We start from the raw sequence: 19,803 nt of genomic DNA, 5'->3' as shown, positions 1-19,803 counted from the left end.
TGCTGACCACCTCTTACTCTCAACTGGGTTACTCTGAAAACCTTCACTTCACCCACTGTTCATCCTGTTGTCAGGATGTAGATTTGGTCATGTCACACCCTTGCTGAAAGCCATTGAATTATTTCCTTCATTAAACCCGTAGAAAGCCCTCACTACCAGGCATCTGTTCATCTCTCTTTTCCCTTCAGTCATCTGCCTAACTACCCAATGTTCTGACTGTACCAGACTGTCTGCTCACAGCAAATGAGGAATCCTTTTCCCAACCAAGTCTTGCTAGAGTTTGTATATACTGTTAAAGACCTAGAGTTAACCTCCTCTTTGAAGCTGTGCCCCCCCCCCACCAGGTAGTGTTCAAGGGTACTTGTCCTTTGAAGCTTGTATTTTAGTGCTTGCCACATTGTATTCTAACTGCTTCTACCTCTAACCTCTGAGCTTTTTTTTTTTATTTTTTTTAAAGATTTTATTTATTTATTCATGAGAGAGACACAGAGAGAGGCAGAGACACAGGCAGAGGGAGAAGCAGGCTCCATGCAGGGAGCCCGACGTGGGACTCCATCCCAGGTCTCCAGGATCAGGCTCTGGGCTGAAGGTGGCGCTAAACCACTGAACCACCCAGGCTGCCCCTTATTTTTTTTTTTTTTTTTTTTAAGATTTTATTTATTCATGAAAGACACAGAGAGAGGCAGAGACATAGGCAAAGGGAGAAGCAGGCTCCCCCCTGGGGAGCCCGATGTAGGACTCGATCCCAGGAACCCGGGATCACCACCTGAGTCAAAGGCAGATGCTCAACCACCAAGCCACCCAGGTGCCCTGAGCATTTTGTACCCCCCATGTCTTGTATACTATTGGCACCTGACTTGGTGAAAACTTAACAAATAATTATTGAATGAATAAATTTTGAAAACCAATAGATAAATGGATAAATTAAAATCTGAGCCAGCTCTAGGAGTAAATGGTCAGTCCTATATAGTTCTCAATATGAGCCAATACTGGGTTTCGATCTTGCTGTAGTTCACTTTTGTGTCCTAAACACAGGACTAGATTTGCTGGTTTGGATTTCTATCTTTTGGCCTGTCAGAAGTGAGAAACCTTTGTAGAAGGGCTAGGTCGCCCCAGTAGTTTCCTTGTTTGGCAGCATTTCTTGGTCTGGCTGCATCCAATATCATTTATAGAACTGCTGCTATCATTGCTATGTTACTCAGTTGGCTTCCAGTTGCCTCTAACATGAAAAATCAGTTCTAGTTTCTAAATATTTCATGATAATGGAAATGGCCACAGTTTTGCATTCTGGGGAACCTGGTTCTGGAAAGACATAATTGGCATCTGGAATATGCATATTATCAGGGAACTGCTAGGAATGGCTTTAACACTGGGTTGGCTTTGGGGGCTTTTCTTTTTCTTTTTTTCTTTTTTTTTTTTTTTTTTGTGCATTTACTTTGAAACTAAATACTATAATCAGTTCCTGAGAACTTTTATTCTTTTATTGTCACTGCTACACTCCATGCTGTGTTGATTTAAACCACAGACATTTTCCCAAATTATAGCCTAGCACTAGCAACACTAACATGAAAGTAACAAAGTACTCTTTAGTTTACTGCCTTGATGGGGTTTCTGAGAGCAAGGTTTCCTCAAAAAGCATACTCAAACCTGGCTATTTTGTGAATATAAGAATACATCTGACTCATTTTTATTAGAGAAATACTGAACGTAAGAACCGAAATGGTTAAGATAGAGTGCTGTCAAATCTTACGAAGAAAAAAACCTATTTCTTTAATAAACTAAGGTATTTAAGTTTTTTTGTATTTCTTGCTAAGCGGTTGTTTAATTGTGCCAATTTAAAAGGGTCTCTTTCACTCAGTAACTAATTTTTCTGGATAATGAACTTGGCAGTTTCTAAAATCTGCAGATAAGAATACAAACTGACAAAAAAAAAAAAAAAGAATACAAACTGACCATTGACTTGTCGACAGTAATAGTAACATCGCATTATAACATATTGCAGATCTTTCAGCGAAGAGTGCCTCCGTTCCCGAGGAACTTGGTGCCTGTGGACATTCTAGAACATCAAGCTATGCCAGCCAGCAGTCGAAAGTATCAGGTAGAGGCTAACGGAGCCGTTGAATTCCCTTGACATTTATGACTCTAGAGGATTACTTGAAACTGCTGGGGTGTGGGAGAAGAAAACTTGATTGCACTGTAGTTGATAGCAGTAGTTTATCCAAAGCGCTCTTCTCTGGCAGGGTATAGCACATGCCACTCCCGGTCATCCAGTTTCTCAGAGCTCTGCCACAGGAGAAACACGTCAGTAGGAAGCACATCAACAGGAATCGAAAGCATTCTAGAACCGTGTGATGAAGTTGAGCAAAAAATAGCCGAACCAAATCTTGATACAGCCGGCAGAGAAGATACAGCTTCAGAACTGCTCAGCAGGTATCCTTTCAGTCTGCATGTAAAGTGGGAGAAAAAAAAAAACAACTTTGTCTTTATAACATAAGAAAAAGGAGGAAACTTTTTTTTTTTTTACTTATTTGCAAAGATGCGCAGTGAAGCAAGATTCTGTAGAATCTCAGCTGAAGCGAGTTGATGACACCAGAGTGGATGCAGATGATATTGTGGAGAAAATACTACAGAGTCAAGATTTCAGCCTAGATTCCAGTGCAGAAGGTGCGTAGATAACATTAAATGTACATACATGTCTGCACCCCAGGGTTGTGTGGTCCGTGTGCTCAGCAGGAAAGGAGCTCTACATCACACTGACTATTGGACATGTGTAAAATAAAGTTAATTGCCCATGAAAATCTGAGGATAACTTCATAGCTCATTTATTTCCAGGAATGGATTTTAAATTTGGAAAAGAACGAACTTTAGTTTAAGAACATCAATCTTAAAGAAAGGTCTTATTGTGTCTGCATCAACATCCACCATGTTCATATACCTTATGGTGGATGTCTGCATCTGCTGTGTCATAACTAGACACAAGTACTCCATATCACTGTGCAATTTGGAGGGTTAGGTGGTGATCTTAAGATGATAGTGAATAATAGAATCCTTTATTCCTTCCTCTACATTTGCACTAAGGCTGAAAGTTTACATGCTACCAGTGAAAGGTGTAATTATTCAGGCTGGTGTGAACAGAGAAGAGTTAACAATGGACTTAGTTTCATTATGTAACTGGTTATAAAGAGAAATAATTAAACCTTACTTGTGGAAATGTATAGGAAAAGATGTCTTCCTTACTCAGTTTTAAAGATAGCTCTAAGGAAGTCGAAGAGAAATAACTATTAAGATATCTAAATTGCCTGTTTGAAAACGTGCATGTAGCTTTTAAAATTTTATTTGATTAATAAAACTGAAACACGAAATAGAATTTTGAGTATAATAGGAATATTATTTGACAATAATATAATAAGTGTGCCTAAAACAAATATTTTAAATATGAATTGCAGAAGAAGGCCTGAGGTTATTTGTGGGTCCTGGGGGAAGTACAACCTTCGGCAGCCATCATCTTCCAAACAGGTATGTGGTCCTGATAATATCTTATTAAATAAAGAATACACTGAATTTTTCTTTTAAATGTTCTTGAGTGAAAGATGAAGGTTACAAAGTTTACATTAGATTGTGGCTAGAGGGATCCCTGGGTGGCGCAGCGGTTTGGCGCCTGCCTTTGGCCCAGGGCACGATCCTGGAGACCCGGGATCGAATCCCACGTCGAGCTCCCGGTGCATGGAGCCTGCTTCTCCCTCTGCCTGTGTCTCTGCCTCTCTCTCTCTCTCTCTCACTGTGTGCCTATCATAAATAAATAAAAATTTAAAAAAATTTAAAAAAAAAAGATTGTGGCTAGAAAACACATATACTGCTTCCATGAGAAGAACTGCAACTCTGAGTTTTCCTTATCTTGAGTATGTTTGAAATTCTTCTATATGTTTATTTGTTGGTGTTCTTAAATGTGCTTTTAGAGTGTATTAATATAGGACCAGAAGAGCACTGGGCAAGATGCAATGAAAAAAGATGTTTAGAAAAGGGTTCTCAGTCTTATATTTTAGAAAGAGCAAAGCAGAACTGCATTTCAGTCAGTGACCTTGTCTGTTATGAGCAGTTTCACAGCCACTCAGCAGCACACACATAATATTACTTTTTTTGTACTCCTCTTTTCTCCACCCTACAAGATTCTAACATACCTACTAAGAAAAGTTCAGGAAACAAAGCAGACATGAGGTTCAGATTCAGATGAAGAAAAGACACCTGCCAGACCTATCATTGATTCCCAGCACTGCAGCAAATCTTAGTGAGCACAAGTGCTCAGAACACATTAGGAATTCTGATCTCTGCCCTTACGTGCATCCCTGATACTCAGTATTTTTGTGTAATATTTATGTAGAGTTCCAGAATAAGTCGGAGTTGTGTTAGGGTGCCTCCTCAGTCGGTCCAAGACAGTTATTTTTATTCTCTAATGCTCAGAACCTGAAAAAATTTCTCATTCATTTTCCCCACCAGTACTCATTTTATTGAGTATCTCCTATGTGTCCAGCACATTGCAAGGTCTAAAAGATATAAAAGATACAGTAAATTCCTACAATCATATGTGATAGGTAAATAAGAGAGGGACATATAAAGAGACTGTGAGGAAATAGTTCATTTGAACTGGGGTTTATGGAGGATGTAAGCACAATTTATAGTTTTCGTTAACTCTCACTGACTTATCCATTCATTAAACTCAGTAACTATTTATTAGGCCAAGTCATGGGTAAGGATACAAAACAGACCCAGTTCACCCTCAGCTAGTTTTTGTTCCTAGTACATAGGGTTTGGCAAATTCAGCCTGTAAGCCAAGTTGGCCCACTGCCTATTTTTGTAAAAATAGTTTTATTGGAAGACAATATTTATTTATTTATGTATTTTCTATGGCTGCTTTGATGTTACAGTAGCAGAGTTGAGTAGTAAAATAGAGACCACAATGGCCCACAAAGCCTAAAATATTTATTATCTGACTCTTTCTAGCAGGTGAGATAGGCAAACTAAAATTCATAGTAATATAGTAAGTGCTATAATACAGAGAAGTAGAGGAAACTCTGAGTGACAGAGATGGGACCTCACTGACACAGAAAAAACTTCCTAGAAGGTTGACACCTGAAGAGAGTTGGGGAGAATTAAAAGGTAAGCGGGGCTTAACAGGTAGATATGAGGAAGACAAATATTCCTGGTAATAGGTTCAAATAGAATGAACTTATAGGCATAATAATCATAATATATAATCATATAATAATAAGTAAAGAAAAATTTTAGATAACACTTATTGAGCTTTTATATATGCACATGTATGTGTTTCATTCAGTTCTTACATTATCTCTTTCATTACTCACAAAGTACTATTGTTAGTATTTAAAAAGTGAAAAAAAAAGAGGTTAATTTTCCCAGAACCTTAAAACTAATAAGTGATAAAACCAAGATTCAGGGGCACCTGGGTGGCTCAGTTGGTTAAGTGGCTGCCTTGGCTCATGTCAAGCCCTGCCTCAGGCTCCCTGCTCAGAGGGAAGCTGGCTTCTCCCTCTCCCTCTGCCCCGGCCACTCCTCCTGCCTGTGTTCTCTCCCACTCTCTCTGTCAAATAAATAAGTAAATAAATAAATAAAATCTTTTAAAAAAATCATTAAAAATTTGGGGGAAAAAATGATTCAAACTCCTGTCTCTTTGAGTCCAAACACATTCATGGTACTGAACCATCATACCTTGCTGCTTGTGAATAGTATAACCTACTTAGGGAGCTGCCAATAAACAGGTACTTCGGAGGAGGGGCTCATGAAGGGAGCTGTGGGACCTGAGTCGACAACAATCTCAAAGCCACATTGTTTTTTTGGTTTTTTTTTCAAAGCCACATTGTAAATGGCCTCTATCACCACAACCAAGAGTTCATTATCCTTTTTTATCACATGTACAGTTTGATCATTCTTTGCAGGAAAGTGATCTATCTAATGGGCTCTTAGGAAACTAGCCATAATTTGGAGGTGGGGAGGAGAGTGGAGCGAGGACAGGGACAGGTAGAAAATAACATTTATGAGGACAGTGATAGGTATGGTAGAAAGAACATGTATTTTTGAGTTAACGAATTCATATCCTAGCCAGACCATTTTGGGGACTCAGTAAATCTCTTAACCTTGGTGGAATCTTAGTTGCCCCTGGTGACAAGTGGGAATAATCATAGGATTGACTTAAAGAGTAAATGACATAATGTACTCCATAAGCTCTAGCAATTATTTAGGTAGAAGAACAGCAAACAATACAGTTCCAACCAAAAGGGACCAAAATGGTAAATGCCCCAAAGCACAGGCTTCCTCTACTCTCATTTCAGGCTGCTCAGCATCTAAGGCAGAGTTCTGCCCCTATCTGCTTCACTGATGTAAATAACCTCTATAAGGCTTACTTTCCTCACCTGAAAAATGGGAGTGATAAATACTACCTAACTCATAGGATTTTGCAGAGTATTAAGTTTGATAACTTACAGAAAGCATTTAACACAGCGCCTAAGACACGGACAGCTCTCATTGTTAGACTAGTTGTGTATATATAGTTGTTTTCAAAGAAAGAAAAATAATTTCCATTTGAGAGAATATCTAGAACCTAGGATATAAAGGCATTCATAATTCTGAGTCCCACTCCCTTTCCAAATGAATGTTAGAAGAATCATCACCCAATGCATGAAATCCTAAAGTGATAATTAGAAGTTGAAGTAAATGATTAGCGTCATATGCCACAGAAAGGCTGAGGAATGTTAGAGACAGTGTATCGTGGTGAAAGAGAATGGGGGACGTCTGGGGGGCTCAGTGGCTGAGTGTCTGCCTTTGGCTCAGGCTGTGATCCTGGGGTCCTGGATCGAGTCCCGCGTCGGGCTCCATGCGTGGAACCTGCTTCTCCCTCTGCCTGTGTCTCTGCCTCTCTCTCTCTGTGTCTCGCATGAATAAATAAATGAACTTTTTTTTTTTTTTAAATGAACTTTTTAAAAAAGAGAATGGGCAATGCAGTCAGACATGGGTTTCATTCCTGGCTTAGCCACCATGACCCAGCTTGGCTATGATCCTGACAAACCACATCTCTTACTTGCCGCCAAAAAGACATATTGCTGGGGTTAACAACACAGGCTCTGGAGTTGGGATCCCCAGGTTCGGTCCCAAACTCCACCAAGTATCAGCTATGCATCTTCAGTAAGTTATCCCTCTTCTCTCTGCTTCAGTCTCCTCACCTACAAATACAAAATAGTGACAATAACAGAACCCACCTCATAAGAGTTGTAAGGCTTAAATTAAGCGAGGTGACACATGTAAATGACTAAAACAAAATCTGGCATGCTTAAACATTAAGTACTTAATATGCACTCATTAAGGGTCTCTTGAAGAGTTATTGTGGAGAACCATCTATTGAAGTGCCTAGCACAATACTTGGATACATAGGCTCTCCGTCACTAGTCAGTGTGTATCAGAAGAAGTAATATGTTAGCAGTAGATCTGTTCTGAAAGAGAAACTGGCAGCATAGGAGGAAACTAGAATCGTTTACTCGGGCACTGAAGAGGCACAAGAACCACACACACGTAGTTAAGAAAGGGAACCCATGAGAATGAAGAGAACAGAGCAACAAGCAGTGGAGACCTGGGGAGGAGCATCCCTGGTAATCCACTTGAAGCTTAGCGGATGCAGCCTGACCAGCTCAGCGATGCCTACGGAGGTTGCAGGGTTCCCCCTCCCCTTTGCCTTTGAGACAGTTTCTAACCAAAAAAAAGTCTGCTTTCATTTGTTTCTATTCCTCTATATGATTTTTCTTTCATCTCTGGCCACTTATAAAATCTTATCACTGGTTCTTAGCAGTTTAGTTATGATGTGCCTTGGTGTGTTTTTCTTTGTGTTTATTCTGCTTGGGGTTCATTGAGCTTCCTCGATCTGTGGTTTACAATTTTCATCAAATTTAGAAGTTTTCCAGACATTATTTCTCTCTACCCCTCCTTCTGTTGACCTACAGATTCTATCCCCAGCCTCCAAGAGCTCTGACTCCTGCACTCAGAAAGACCACCTGGCTATGTCTGGGCCCTCCTGGCACTGTAGGCTGGAAAGACCCTGAAGGAAACTTGGGGCTTTCTTCATTGCTTTCCCTTCTCTCAGGACCAGTCCTGTACTGCCTTTTGTCCAGGGTGTGAAACTGTTTACATGTTCTGTAAAAATGTTCGTTATTTAGAGCTGGAGGGATCTCCTCCCTCTTCTTCTCCCCCTGATCATGCTCTCTCTCTTTCTCTTTCTCTCTCTCTCTCTTTCTCTCCCTCTGTCTCAAATGAATAAATAAAATCTTTTAAAAAGGGGTGGGTGGTGTGCCTGGGTGGCTCAGATAGTTAAGCATCTGCCTTGGGCTCAAGCTGTAATCTCCAGGTCCTGGAATCAAGCCACATGTCAGGCACCCAGCTCAGTGGGGAATCTGCTTTTCCTCCCTCTTACTCTCCACCTGCTCATGCCCTCCCCCTCCCCTCCCCTCCCCTCCTCCCCTCCCCTTCCCTCCTCCCTCCGCTCCCCTCCTCCCCTCCTCTCCCTTCCCTTCCCTTCCCTTCCCTTCCCTTCCCTTCCCTTCCCTTCCCTTCCTTTCCCTTCTCTTCTCTTCTCTTCTCTTCCCTTCCCTTCCCTTCCCTTCCCTTCTCTTCCCTTCCCTTCCCTTCTCTCTCTCTCTCTCTCTCCCCCACCCCACTGTCTCAAATGAATAAATAAAATCTTAAAAAAAAAAAAAAAAGCAGGAGGGAAAGTCTAGATCCTGTTACTCCATCATTGCCAGAATAGAACTGTTTTAGGGTTTCTGAAAGCCAGTGTGCAGGGGCAGTGCTCACCAAGGTTCCTTCAAATTCTGATTGTAGCTATGAATGATTGGTCATTGGTGTTCTGTTGACGATGTTCCTGTTTCTTCTGCAGAATGTATCTGTAAGAACAGGAGCCTCTGAGCAGTCAACTGAGAAGTCCCAATTCAGTCCACAGTGGGCTAGTAACCACTACATTACTCCCATTTTTTAGAATTTCCTCTTAAAATTCCATTACGGGAAGAGACCAGTCATGGTGGCTGCCTCTGGTCTTACTGATCTCGGGCATACTCACAGTGAAATGGCCAGGTAATGCAGCCCCTGGCATCTTGACTCATGAGGAGATGGGTACTGGTGATAACTTGAAGCAATAATACCCTCCCTTCCATGCAACACCACTACTTCAGCTCCCCTCCTGACACTCAGGAGGGCTTGAGGATCCTCATCTAAAAATAAACTCACCTGCCATCAAAAAGACGCTGTGCTTTTATGGACTTGTAGAAAATCTTTATCCTCCCAGATGAAGAAACAGGAAACGTGTGTGTTCATTCCATTATAACATAGGGCCAAGGCCGTAGGTACACCTGCAGTAGCAAACCTTATGTGGATGAGGCCAGTACTTCATTTAAATGTTTTAGTCAGGGGATCCCTGGGTGGCCCAGCGGTTTAGCGCTGCCTTCAACCCAGGGCCTGATCCTGGAGACCCGGGATCGAGTCCCACGTCGGGCTCCCTGCGTGGAGCCTGCTTCTCCCTCTGCCTGTGTCTCTGCCTTTCTCTCTCTCTATCATGAATAAATAAATAATCTTTTTTAAATATTTTATTTATTTATTCATGAGACACAGAGAGGCAGAGACACAGTCTCACACACACTCTCTCTAATAAATGAATAAATCTTTTTTAAAAAATCACTTTAAATCTTTACACCAGTATAAATTACATTACTGACCACATATGAAGACATTTGCATAGGGCCCCTAGGTGGCTCATTAAGCCAAGGCCTTTTAGCTTGAGTCATGATCTCAGGGTGCTGGGATTAAGCCCCACAGTTGGGAGCCTACTCTCCCTCTCCCTCTGCTCCTCCCCCTGCTCTTGGGTATGCATGTTTGCTCTCACTCTCTGTCAAATAAAATCCTTTATAAATAAAAATAAAGACGTTGGCATGTTGACTAAAAGGATTCTTGTACTTTCTAGAAAGGTAAATTAAGACACTACACCCTAAAAATGATCATCCGTTAACTCTGCAAGGCCTGGATAAATTGCCAGTCAGTATATACTCTTGGATGAGACTGACTGATTTCTAGGATTTATATATAAACATGTTTCAAGAGAAGACTTCTTGCCACAGGTCAAGATTTAGGAACAGTACTAGATTATTGTAGGAATAAATGTGACTAGACTAATCCAATATACTGTTTATAAACATTTAATATTTCAAGTATTTTCTATCCGTGATATCTTTAAACCTTGTGGAAACCAAAGCTAGTAGAAAATGCCTAATTCACCATCTCTTCAAGCACAGGGTTAACTAGAACAACTTCAAGCGTTACAGCTCAAGATTTTGATTTTTTTTTTTTTCCCTCCAATTGTAGAGTGGGGTCTGGAGCTTATGAACAAGTTGTGATCAAACGCTAGAAGTCAAGCTGGTAAACTGAAGTTTCCCTGGGGGCTTGTGACGTGGGCGGTCAAGCTGTTGAGGCACTTCATTCAAGCGTTTATGAGAAAATGAACATATTTTATGAAAGAAGCATGTTCCTCGATTTAGAGGAAAGCCAACACTGATTTCTTCTCTGAAAGTGCCCACCACCATCCTGTCCCACCCACCAAAAGGAAGCATCAGAACCATAGTATCAAAGTGCTGTGCCTCATGTCTTTAGGGGTACACAGTTTCTGTGGTCACAGCCCAGGATAATGAAGCCTGCTTTTTCTTTCAAAATATCCAGGTGGGAAAACAACACTATGCATCTGAGTATAGTTCAGTACTGAAGTGTAAAACCTGTAATAGAGGTGCTCAACAGGTTTGGGCTTTAATTATTTAATTTTAATGTTTGGGAAGTAATAAGTGAATAATTTGAACCCTATAAATTCTGTCAAGATAGTTATAATCTCTTAAGGAAACCTTCTATATTATATACTACCTACACTATTGTACTGATTATTAACTCTTCCTGATTGAATACTTGATATAAAGTTTGGGTGTTCATGTTTTGGGAAAAATGTTATACAATTTAAACGTGTAGAATGCTTAATTCTAAACGTATCCGTCATAAATGGAATAAGTGTTTAAGTCTGAGCTATGTGAATGAGTGTAATGCCATTATTATGCAATACGTATTGTTACTAGTTAATGTTAAATGAGCTGGAGAACTACTAGCACTATATATGAGATTCAAAGTAAGTTTAATATTTAATAGGTTAGGCTCCCATAAGGCACCTTATTAGCTGTCTAACTGAATAAATCTGCTGGTTTCAGGAGTCAGAATTCAGGACAGGAGGAAAATTATAGCATGATCGGAAACAGTGGCCTTTTCTGTGTCAGTTCAGACTTACTGAAACTGAAAATTATTCCAAGGAGGTGCAGATAAGACAGGGGACAGCAGCTTGACATTACTGACATGGACATAATTCCCCACGATGGGATACTATATTTTTTTCGTTCGTATAACAGTAGCTGTTTTGAAACAATAGAATGTAACATAATCTAGTATAGTTTTAAAGTAAGAATATCTGATCTGGATCCAGTTTAACAAGCTCAGCAGATAGACCATCTTTTTTTAATCAGGTGGGAAGTTTTTCTGGTTTTATATGACAAGTTTTAGTTTTCTTGGAATCACTCAGTTACTGAAGAAAAATGCAGATTCTATAGAACCAGACCTTACTTTCACAACTAAGCCCAAAAAAATGTGATATGTTAGAATAACTTTGGTCTAGGTATTTTGGTGTTGGCAAAGTAAGGGGAAAATATATTAAGAGAATATTTCAATGTCCAAATGTAGAGCTTTGGAAAATTTTGAGTAGCTCATGCTACGGTTTTTAGTTCTTTAACATTTCAAGGATTGGGTATTCTAAAGTAATCCAGTTCTGTAGCAAATAGATATTTTTAAAAAGGTGAAACCCCATTTTAGAATCTTTTGAATGTTGAGACATGGGGTTTCTGAGTCATTAGTAATACTTTTGTTACTTTATTTTGAGAGGAAAAAAATTTACCTGACCATTTAAGGAAAATGTTAGCTTAAGTAGAAAAGACTTGCTTGCTCTCTATGATTATCAAGTGAGTTGATCCATCCATTATATATTATGGGGGGTGGGGAGGGAGTAAAAGTTTTTAATAGAGATATGAAACTAGTGTTTAGAGGTATTTATGACATGTTTTAAGAACATATTTTTCTATTTTCAAAATATTATTTCTACGCTATATTTTTTATCAGCACTTCTGCAAATAATTTTGCTGTTTTGAAATGATAAAAACTATTGAAAATGATAAAAACAATTGTAAGCGAGGTTCAGTGAGGACATTCTTCAGATATATAAAAAATACCATAATCCAGGCATTGTCCATCTTACTCATCCTTGCCTGCCCTCGGCCTGATACCTTTATACAAGATTGGCTCTCAGTATTTAAAAAGATATAGAATTATTTTTAAAAATCATTTTAATAGATACATTGGTTATGGAAAAGTCAGCGCAAGTCTGGATTCATTTTATTTTGTGTGGCATTGGCATACTTTGCAATCACATTTATTTACAGTCCGCTAGAAATACTTGTTAAAGTTTGCATAAATGTCTCCCTTTACTGCATTTTCTTAGAGCATGTACTGTGTAGCTATATCTTAACCATGTAGCTGTTTAAAAAAAAAAATGCTCTTTAAATACCAAGTACCCTTTTTGTTCCATTTGGAGTTTAGGAAATTGGTTTGAAAAATTAGATCTTAATAAATTGATCTTTAAATATTAAAGTCAAATTTCAAATCACTGAGTCTTGGAGAATTTACAAATGTATAACAGTCTTTTTCTAATTCTACCCTAGACAAAGATTAATGATATATTAAAGCTATTTATTTGTGGTCAGATAAGGAAGTCTTAAATACCCTATTTGGGGGAATACAGAGACTTGATCAGAGCCAGCCTTCTTGTGAAGGTCACACTTCCCATGACTGGAGCTGGTAACTGAAACCAGAGCAGATGTAAAGGGTAACAGGGGCAGAGCAGCCCTGGGCCACCAGTTTGCATTTTGATGGTTGAGTCCCCTTTGTGGTGTTGCAGGCTTCCACCTGGTGTGGATTAGTACTTAAAATCTGAGAACGTCTTGACCAAGAATCCTAAAGTCCATCATCTCATTCCAGGAAAATACCATCAGAGTAATGATACCCAAACTTAGATTATTTTGTTTCACTTTTTAGGAAAACTCTGAGCCATCGAGTTCCACCACTTAGTCCATTTGTTACTAGAAGGAAAACAAATCTTCAGCTAACCTCCAGCCAAAACATTGCTCCAGAAGTAATTTTAGACTGTGATTTCCATGCCAACTAGACCACTTTGCAAGCTCAAGCTGACACTATTAAATACTTCATTTAAGTACTCTGAAGTGTTAGACTACCTAACACTTACATAATCCTCTATAATAATGCTTGGAAGAACTGGGCTTATATGATGGGCTTGCATTTTATTTTAACAGGTCTAACTGAGACAGTTCAGAAATTATACTTGGTTGGTTCTCTTAGATGGTACGTCATTGTGAATATATTCAAGTACTGTAACTGAAATTGTTAATGCCCCTTTCTATGTTGGCTTAGGTACTATGCATAATTTTAATAGCTGAGATGTTTAAGAATATAAATTTTAAAAATATAAAGGATGAAATAAGTTTTGAGACTACTCTGGAATAAAGGCCTTATTATTACCTTATATATGTGATTTTTCTTAAGAGAATATATACACAGTATATTTTAAATAGTCATGTAGGTGGTCTCTAGCTACTCCCTATATGACAAAGCTGGCAAAATTTTTTATTTACACAGACAATATAGTCTGCATTTACAAGTGTTTATGTTCATCTTACATATATAACAGAACTCTCTTGCTGATAGTCAATGACCAAATCCCATGCAGAGGAACACAGGATATATTGTTTGATTGTTTTTTGGAAATACATCTTATTCTGAAAATTAATATACTTGTGCGTATTCATGTAAATGTTTATGAAAAAAATTGTTATGGAAGTGATTCCATTAGTATTGTTCTAATACTTGGAAAATGACCTTCATATTTATATATTTCTTTGTTTTACTGTACGACTATAAATCCAGGAAATTTTTTTTACAAGAAAATTTTATTGTATTTGTAATAATGTAAAGGTGAATCTTATACCTGTTCAATAAAAATCATCTTAAACTTCACAGTGTTTATAAAGTGTCAGTTAAGATTCTGTCCGAAATCTTGTCAGCTTCTTGCCAAGGTAAGAAAAAAAAGAGAAGTGAAAGATCAGGAGAACTTTTCCCTGACAGTTTCCCCTCACTTATTGCCAGGTGGTATAGCACAGACCTGAATCCTCCAGTGAAAGACCCTTCTTTTGAACTCTGAGGTTCGCCCTGCAGTGGGGGAGCATGGGCCCCAGAGTAAGACAGAGTGGAGTCTGAACTCAAGCTCCCTTCTGAACCTGTTTCTAATCCAGGATGGAGATAATACTATCACTAACTCTCCTGGCTGTGAGCAAGAAGCCATGAGCTATCAGGAAATAGCACAGTAAGCGCTTATATCGAGCTAAACTGTGCCTCTGTGTAAGCAGCACCTACATGCATACCTCAATTCTAGTGTTAGACACGAAGATGGTCAATAAATATGCCACTATTCGAGAGTAAGGTCCCCACTTAAATGATACTCAGGGAGATCCCTGGGTAGCTCAGTGGTTTGGCGCCCACCTTCGGCCCAGGACCCAGGATCGAGTCGCGCATCGGGCTCCCTGCATGGAGCTTGCTTCTCTCTGCCTGTGTCTCTGCCTCTCTCTCTCTCTCTCTCTCTCTCTCTCTCTCTCTCATTAATAAATAAATAAAATCTTAAAAACAAATTTAAGTGATAGTGTCACCACTGTACAGACTAGTCCTCAGAGGAAAAACCGTGCCAGCACATTCCCTCTGCTGACATTAAAATTACGATAGTGGGGTGCATGGGTGGTTCAGCAGCTGAGGGCCTGCATTTTTGGCTCAGGGCCTGACCCTGGGGTCCTGGGATGGAGTCCCACATTGGGTTCCCTGCAGGGAGCCTGCTTCTCCCTCTGCCTGGGTCTCTGCCTTTCTTGCTGTGTCTCTCATGAATAAATAAAATATCTTTAAATATATAAGTAAGTAAATTAATTAATAATAAATAAATAAATACATACATACATAAATAAATAAATAAAAAATAACAATAGCAAGTGAAAGAACAGTGCTTCAGTATGGGTTTGGCCCCACGTCTTTCTCTCTCGTCTTTCTCGCAGATCGCCTTGGCGTCCTGGAGAGTGCGGGTGATGAAAGGTCACTGGCACTGAGGAGCCAGGAGCTGTGGGGTGCTGGGAGAGGTGGCACGGGGATAACTTGCTGCCCTCAGCACAGCAGAAGCCGCAGGGCCCTCTGATCTGCCCTCAACTCCTTACCCACGTCTCTGGCATGGTGTCCCCAGGCCCAGGCTCCGTAGAGCTTACCCCTCTGCTCCACACCCAGTGTTTTCTCTCCCTCCCTCCTCCCGCCCTACCACCCTTGGCTCCTTCATTCCCACAGGTGCACCCCACAGACCAGGGATGGACCAACCTTTCCTCCCATCTGCCTGATAGGAAACTTGGGAGAGTTAACCCATCCCACGTTACACTAAATGTAACAAAAGTGTAGGAAACAGAAAAGGCTTACACGTGGACATCCCCTGAGTCGATGACACCTACTCTACTCCCTATGGCCCCACGGTACAAGGAGCCTGAGACCTTCCTGCGTGAATGCCTTCAGACCCCATTCCGAGGCCCTTAACCCCTAGAGATTTCTCCTTTGCCATTTCTCTTCAACTGACTTCACCACTAGACCTTTAAACCAGTTAGCAGTTATTTTCAAGTAAAACTGTAAGAATCTTCAAGTTATTTTGCTTTTTATTTATATTGGGGAGTTCTCAAAGCAAGAGTGCAATTACCTTTAGGTGGGAAAAGTGTGCCACCTTGTGGTAGTTAGCTTCAGTGATTCAGTTCAACTCTCCCAAGTGACCCTGTGTGTGCCCTTCTTTCCTAATATCCTGTGGAACTTAGGAAAAATACATTTCTTCAATATCAGGTTTTTTTAAGCAAACTCTCTTCCCAACACGGGGCTCGAACTTGCAACCCCCCAGATCAGGAGTTGCATGCTCTAACCACTGAGCCTGCCAGGTGCCCCTTTCCAGCACTCGTTTTACACAATTGAAATACTTGGAAAAAAGATTTTGAGGCGTCACAGACTCTTTCCCTACTTAAGAGTCAATTGCCTTCCTTTGATATGGGATTAGTAAAAGATCGTTGGCTCCATTCCAGAAGAATTCCTCCTTAGGACCGGGTGATCAGCCCTGGCTTCCCGAGGGAGGAGGCTAAACAGGGCCCTGGAGCCTCGGCCTCTCCAACCAAAGCAGGGGATCCGGGGGTCGAGCCTGCGGTCTGGAGCTGGGAGCACGGGGCGGGGTGCGGGGAGCACGGAGCGGGGTGCGGGGAGCACGGAGCGGGGTGCGGGGAGCGGGGTGCGGGGAGCACGGGGCGGGGAGCACGGAGCGGGGTGCGGGGAGCGGGGAGCAGCGCGGCGAGCGCCCAGAGCTCAGTGTGACTCATTCCCACACGGGGAGGAACGGGGAAGGCCGGACTGCAGCCCCGCGGGGAGGTGGCACTCGCAGAGCCCAAGGAAACGGGCAGAGCACCGGTGGGTGACTTCAGAGGAAGGGGTTCCTCCCTCTAGTCCCCCTGCCCAACCCCGAAGAGGATTTGTGTAGGAAGCCTGGCGGACGGCACGCGCGGCCTCCAGAGCCCGGTTGCATCGGAGATGAAACGTTCACTGTACAAGTGTCTGGCTTCCAGCTCCTACGAGCTTGCTTTGCTAGATGTCAGGAAACCCCTAAGTGTCCCCTAGGTCGGGATGGCCCCGAAAGTGTGCGTCCTGGCCGAGCGGGTGGCGGCCGCGAGCGCAGTTCCGCGGTGCCCTGGCCTGGGCGGTCGCGGCCCCTCGGGGCGGTGCAAGGTGCTGCGGGGGGGGGGGGGGGGGGGGGGCCTGGGGGGCTGGGGCCCGGGACTGAGAAGGGCACCTCAGGGAGAGCCCGCCGCGGGAGCCTCAAGGAGCCGCAGTGCCGGGCCCTCGGCCTTAGCCCATGGAAGCAACTGGAGCAATCTTTAGATCAAGGGCCGGGCAGTGCTAGTGCCTGGTGACACACATTGCACGTCTGCTCCCGCAGGGGCTGTGGCCACACTCCCCCGCCTTGAGAAGCCGGGTAAGCCTTCCTCTCCTGCACAACCGCAGGCCATGGCCCTTCAGGGCAGCTCAAGTCCTTGGAGCAAAGAACAATGCTGAGGGCTGCTCTTCCTGCCTTACAAGCCTTGGGTTCCAGTCCAAGGGTTTTCCTACACGAAGGAACAATCTGCCCCCTGACAAAGGCACTGGTTCTTGCGAAACTGGAATCTCCGTGTAGTTCCAGTTATTGTGAATATAAGAACCTTTATTGACTCTAAGGAGTGAGAAGGGCAGGAGTACAAACTATTCGGGGACTTTTTTTTTTTGTCCTTAACAGTCTGGATGTTTTAGCATAAACTTGCATTATGCTTTGTTGAGAAAAAAGTGATCATTAAAATTTGAGAAAGGAGGGACCCCTGGGTGGCTCAGCGGTTAAGCATCTGCCTTCAGCCCAGGGTGTGATCCTGGGGTCCCCGGATCAAGTCCCATGTCCGGCTCCCTGCATGGAGCCTGCTTCTCCCTCTGCCTGTGTGTGTCTCTGCCTCTCTGTGTGTCTCTTATGAATAAATAAAATCTTTAAACAAATTAAATAAATAAAAGATTTGAGAAAAGAGAAGAATGAGAGAGCATGAGTGGTAGGGGGACCAGGGGAGAAGCAGGCTCCCCATTGAACAGGGAGCCCGACACGGGGCTCCAATCCCAGGGCCCCAGGATCATGACCTGACCCAAAGGCAGATGTTTAAGTTCTAGATGGTTATGAATTGTCTCCATTTTTACAGTACTTTTGCAATTTAAATTTGCTTACTTCATAGAAAAATCCAGTTTACAGTGTTTACAGTTGTTAATCGGCAGGGTTGTTCGTTAATCAGCAGGGTTGTTCATTCTCTGGGGTTCTGGACGGCGACTACAGGTAAAGGTAGCAACCACCTTCATCACGATTTCAGACACCTTAATATCAAGTTTCAGTCAGAGCTTAAACCTCAGATATTCTGCTTCCTGTTGCTCAGCAGTCTCTGGAACCAAAGGCTTCTCAAACCAGTATTTAGCCCTGGTCTTAGAACAGGAATTCTGCTTTCCTGTAATGTAAACATGTAAAAGACAACTGTACAAGCAGTAGGAGTTCCCCCACAGGAAAGCAAAGGGAAGCTTCTTCAAGATTTTCAGACATTTCCCCAGAAGGGGCCTAACATGCAACCCGCAAGGGGAGAAACCCATGAATAGCTAGGCAGGATTCGAACTTTTAAAGTTTCCTCATGTCCCCTTTCACAGGAAGCTGCTGGAAAATAGAGTAGGGAGGAGGGGGAGGTGGCCATCTAACACTGCCCTCCTTGGAGGGGGGTGTTTACATGAGGCGGGGGAAGCCCTGGGAGGGGTAGTAAAGGGAGAACAAGTAGCAAGTGTAACACAGACAGTGGCTGGGGAGGACTAGACTTATTTCAACAGGTCTCTACATTGAGGCACCTGAAATCTGGTGAGAACTTTACACAACTTATTCTATATATAAAGCACAAGACACTCTACAACGTACAGGGTTGCCACTTAAGATTGAGACAAAGGGCGCTCACAAGGTGACGAGGGGGGGACGGGGGCGCACTCAGAGAAGCAAGCTTCCAGCTGGGAGCCCCCAACGCAGCTTGATCCCAGGACCCTGTCATGACCTGAGCAGACACAACTGAGCCAGACAGGTAACTAACCCCTAAGGTTGCCACTTTTCTTAAAGTGTTTGGTTTGGTCTCAACCTTTTTTAAAAAATTTGAGAGACAGAGAGGCAGAGACAGGAAGAAGCAGGCTCCTCATGATGCAGGACTCCATCCGGATCTGGAGATCACATCCTGAGCCACCCAGGGGTCCCTTGGTCTTAGAACCTTAAAGGACTGTTCACTTTCTAGGCCTCAACATACCCTTGTGAGAACTGGCTGCCTGGATACAAGAATGAGCCCTTACCTAACGACATTCCTAAGATGAACACAGCTACTCATCAGCAACATTACTGTGGGCCAGGCACTCTCACTGCTTAGAACTCCCCGTGACAGTTATCGCTCCCAGCATACACTCAGTGGGCCAGAAATTTGCCTCTAACAAACCCAACTTGGGTTTACACCAATAGGAAATGAAGCTTCTAATTGCATTTGTCCCTTTATGAAGATCTCCATTTCCGCACAGCTAAAAGGTACAGCTTTTTAAAACAGCAAACTATGGACAAAACCAACAGCTGCCTTTAGTGGCACACCACATCCGCATTATCTGTGGCCTTTTCCAGCGCAATTTCCTGAGAGCTCAGTAGTTTGCAAGGCTGCAAAGATTCACTCTGCATCTACAAGATCTGATACCTGGCTTAGAGCATTAATAACCTTTCCATGTACAAAGAACTGTATTAGAGTGAAATGATGTGGGTCCTGATGTTGCAAAGACATGGGAGTCATGGGAATGGGAACAGTATCTCTATCACCCAGAGCTGCCCTGAGTTTTTAAAGTTTTCAGGAGGGGATGAAGCTTGAAGTAAATCCATTAGCCTGGAGGACAACAGGACAAAGTGCTGGCCTGGGCTTGAAACCTTGGCTCTAACAG

General features: G+C 42.3%; 1 protein-coding gene across 1 annotated transcript in view; it reads left to right on the top strand.

Annotated features, from left to right (window-relative positions):
• Positions 1-14,205, top strand: part of FAM102B (family with sequence similarity 102 member B) — a gene marked incomplete at its 5' end in the record, with an annotated part of 90,690 nt that extends 76,485 nt beyond the window's left edge. Inside the window, 5 exons of the mRNA XM_041748570.1 lie at positions 2,003-2,098; positions 2,241-2,430; positions 2,537-2,664; positions 3,447-3,516; positions 10,408-14,205. Coding sequence (XP_041604504.1) covers positions 2,003-2,098; positions 2,241-2,430; positions 2,537-2,664; positions 3,447-3,516; positions 10,408-10,450 — 527 coding nt within the window. The remainder of the gene's footprint in view (positions 1-2,002; positions 2,099-2,240; positions 2,431-2,536; positions 2,665-3,446; positions 3,517-10,407) is intronic.
• Positions 14,206-19,803: the final 5,598 nt, after the last annotated feature.

Source organism: Vulpes lagopus, chromosome 3 (genome assembly GCF_018345385.1).
Source record: "Vulpes lagopus strain Blue_001 chromosome 3, ASM1834538v1, whole genome shotgun sequence".
Classification (NCBI taxonomy): domain Eukaryota; kingdom Metazoa; phylum Chordata; class Mammalia; order Carnivora; family Canidae; genus Vulpes; species Vulpes lagopus.
The sequence above is the reverse complement of the archived record's forward strand: the minus strand, read 5'-3'. Positions and strand labels throughout refer to the sequence as shown.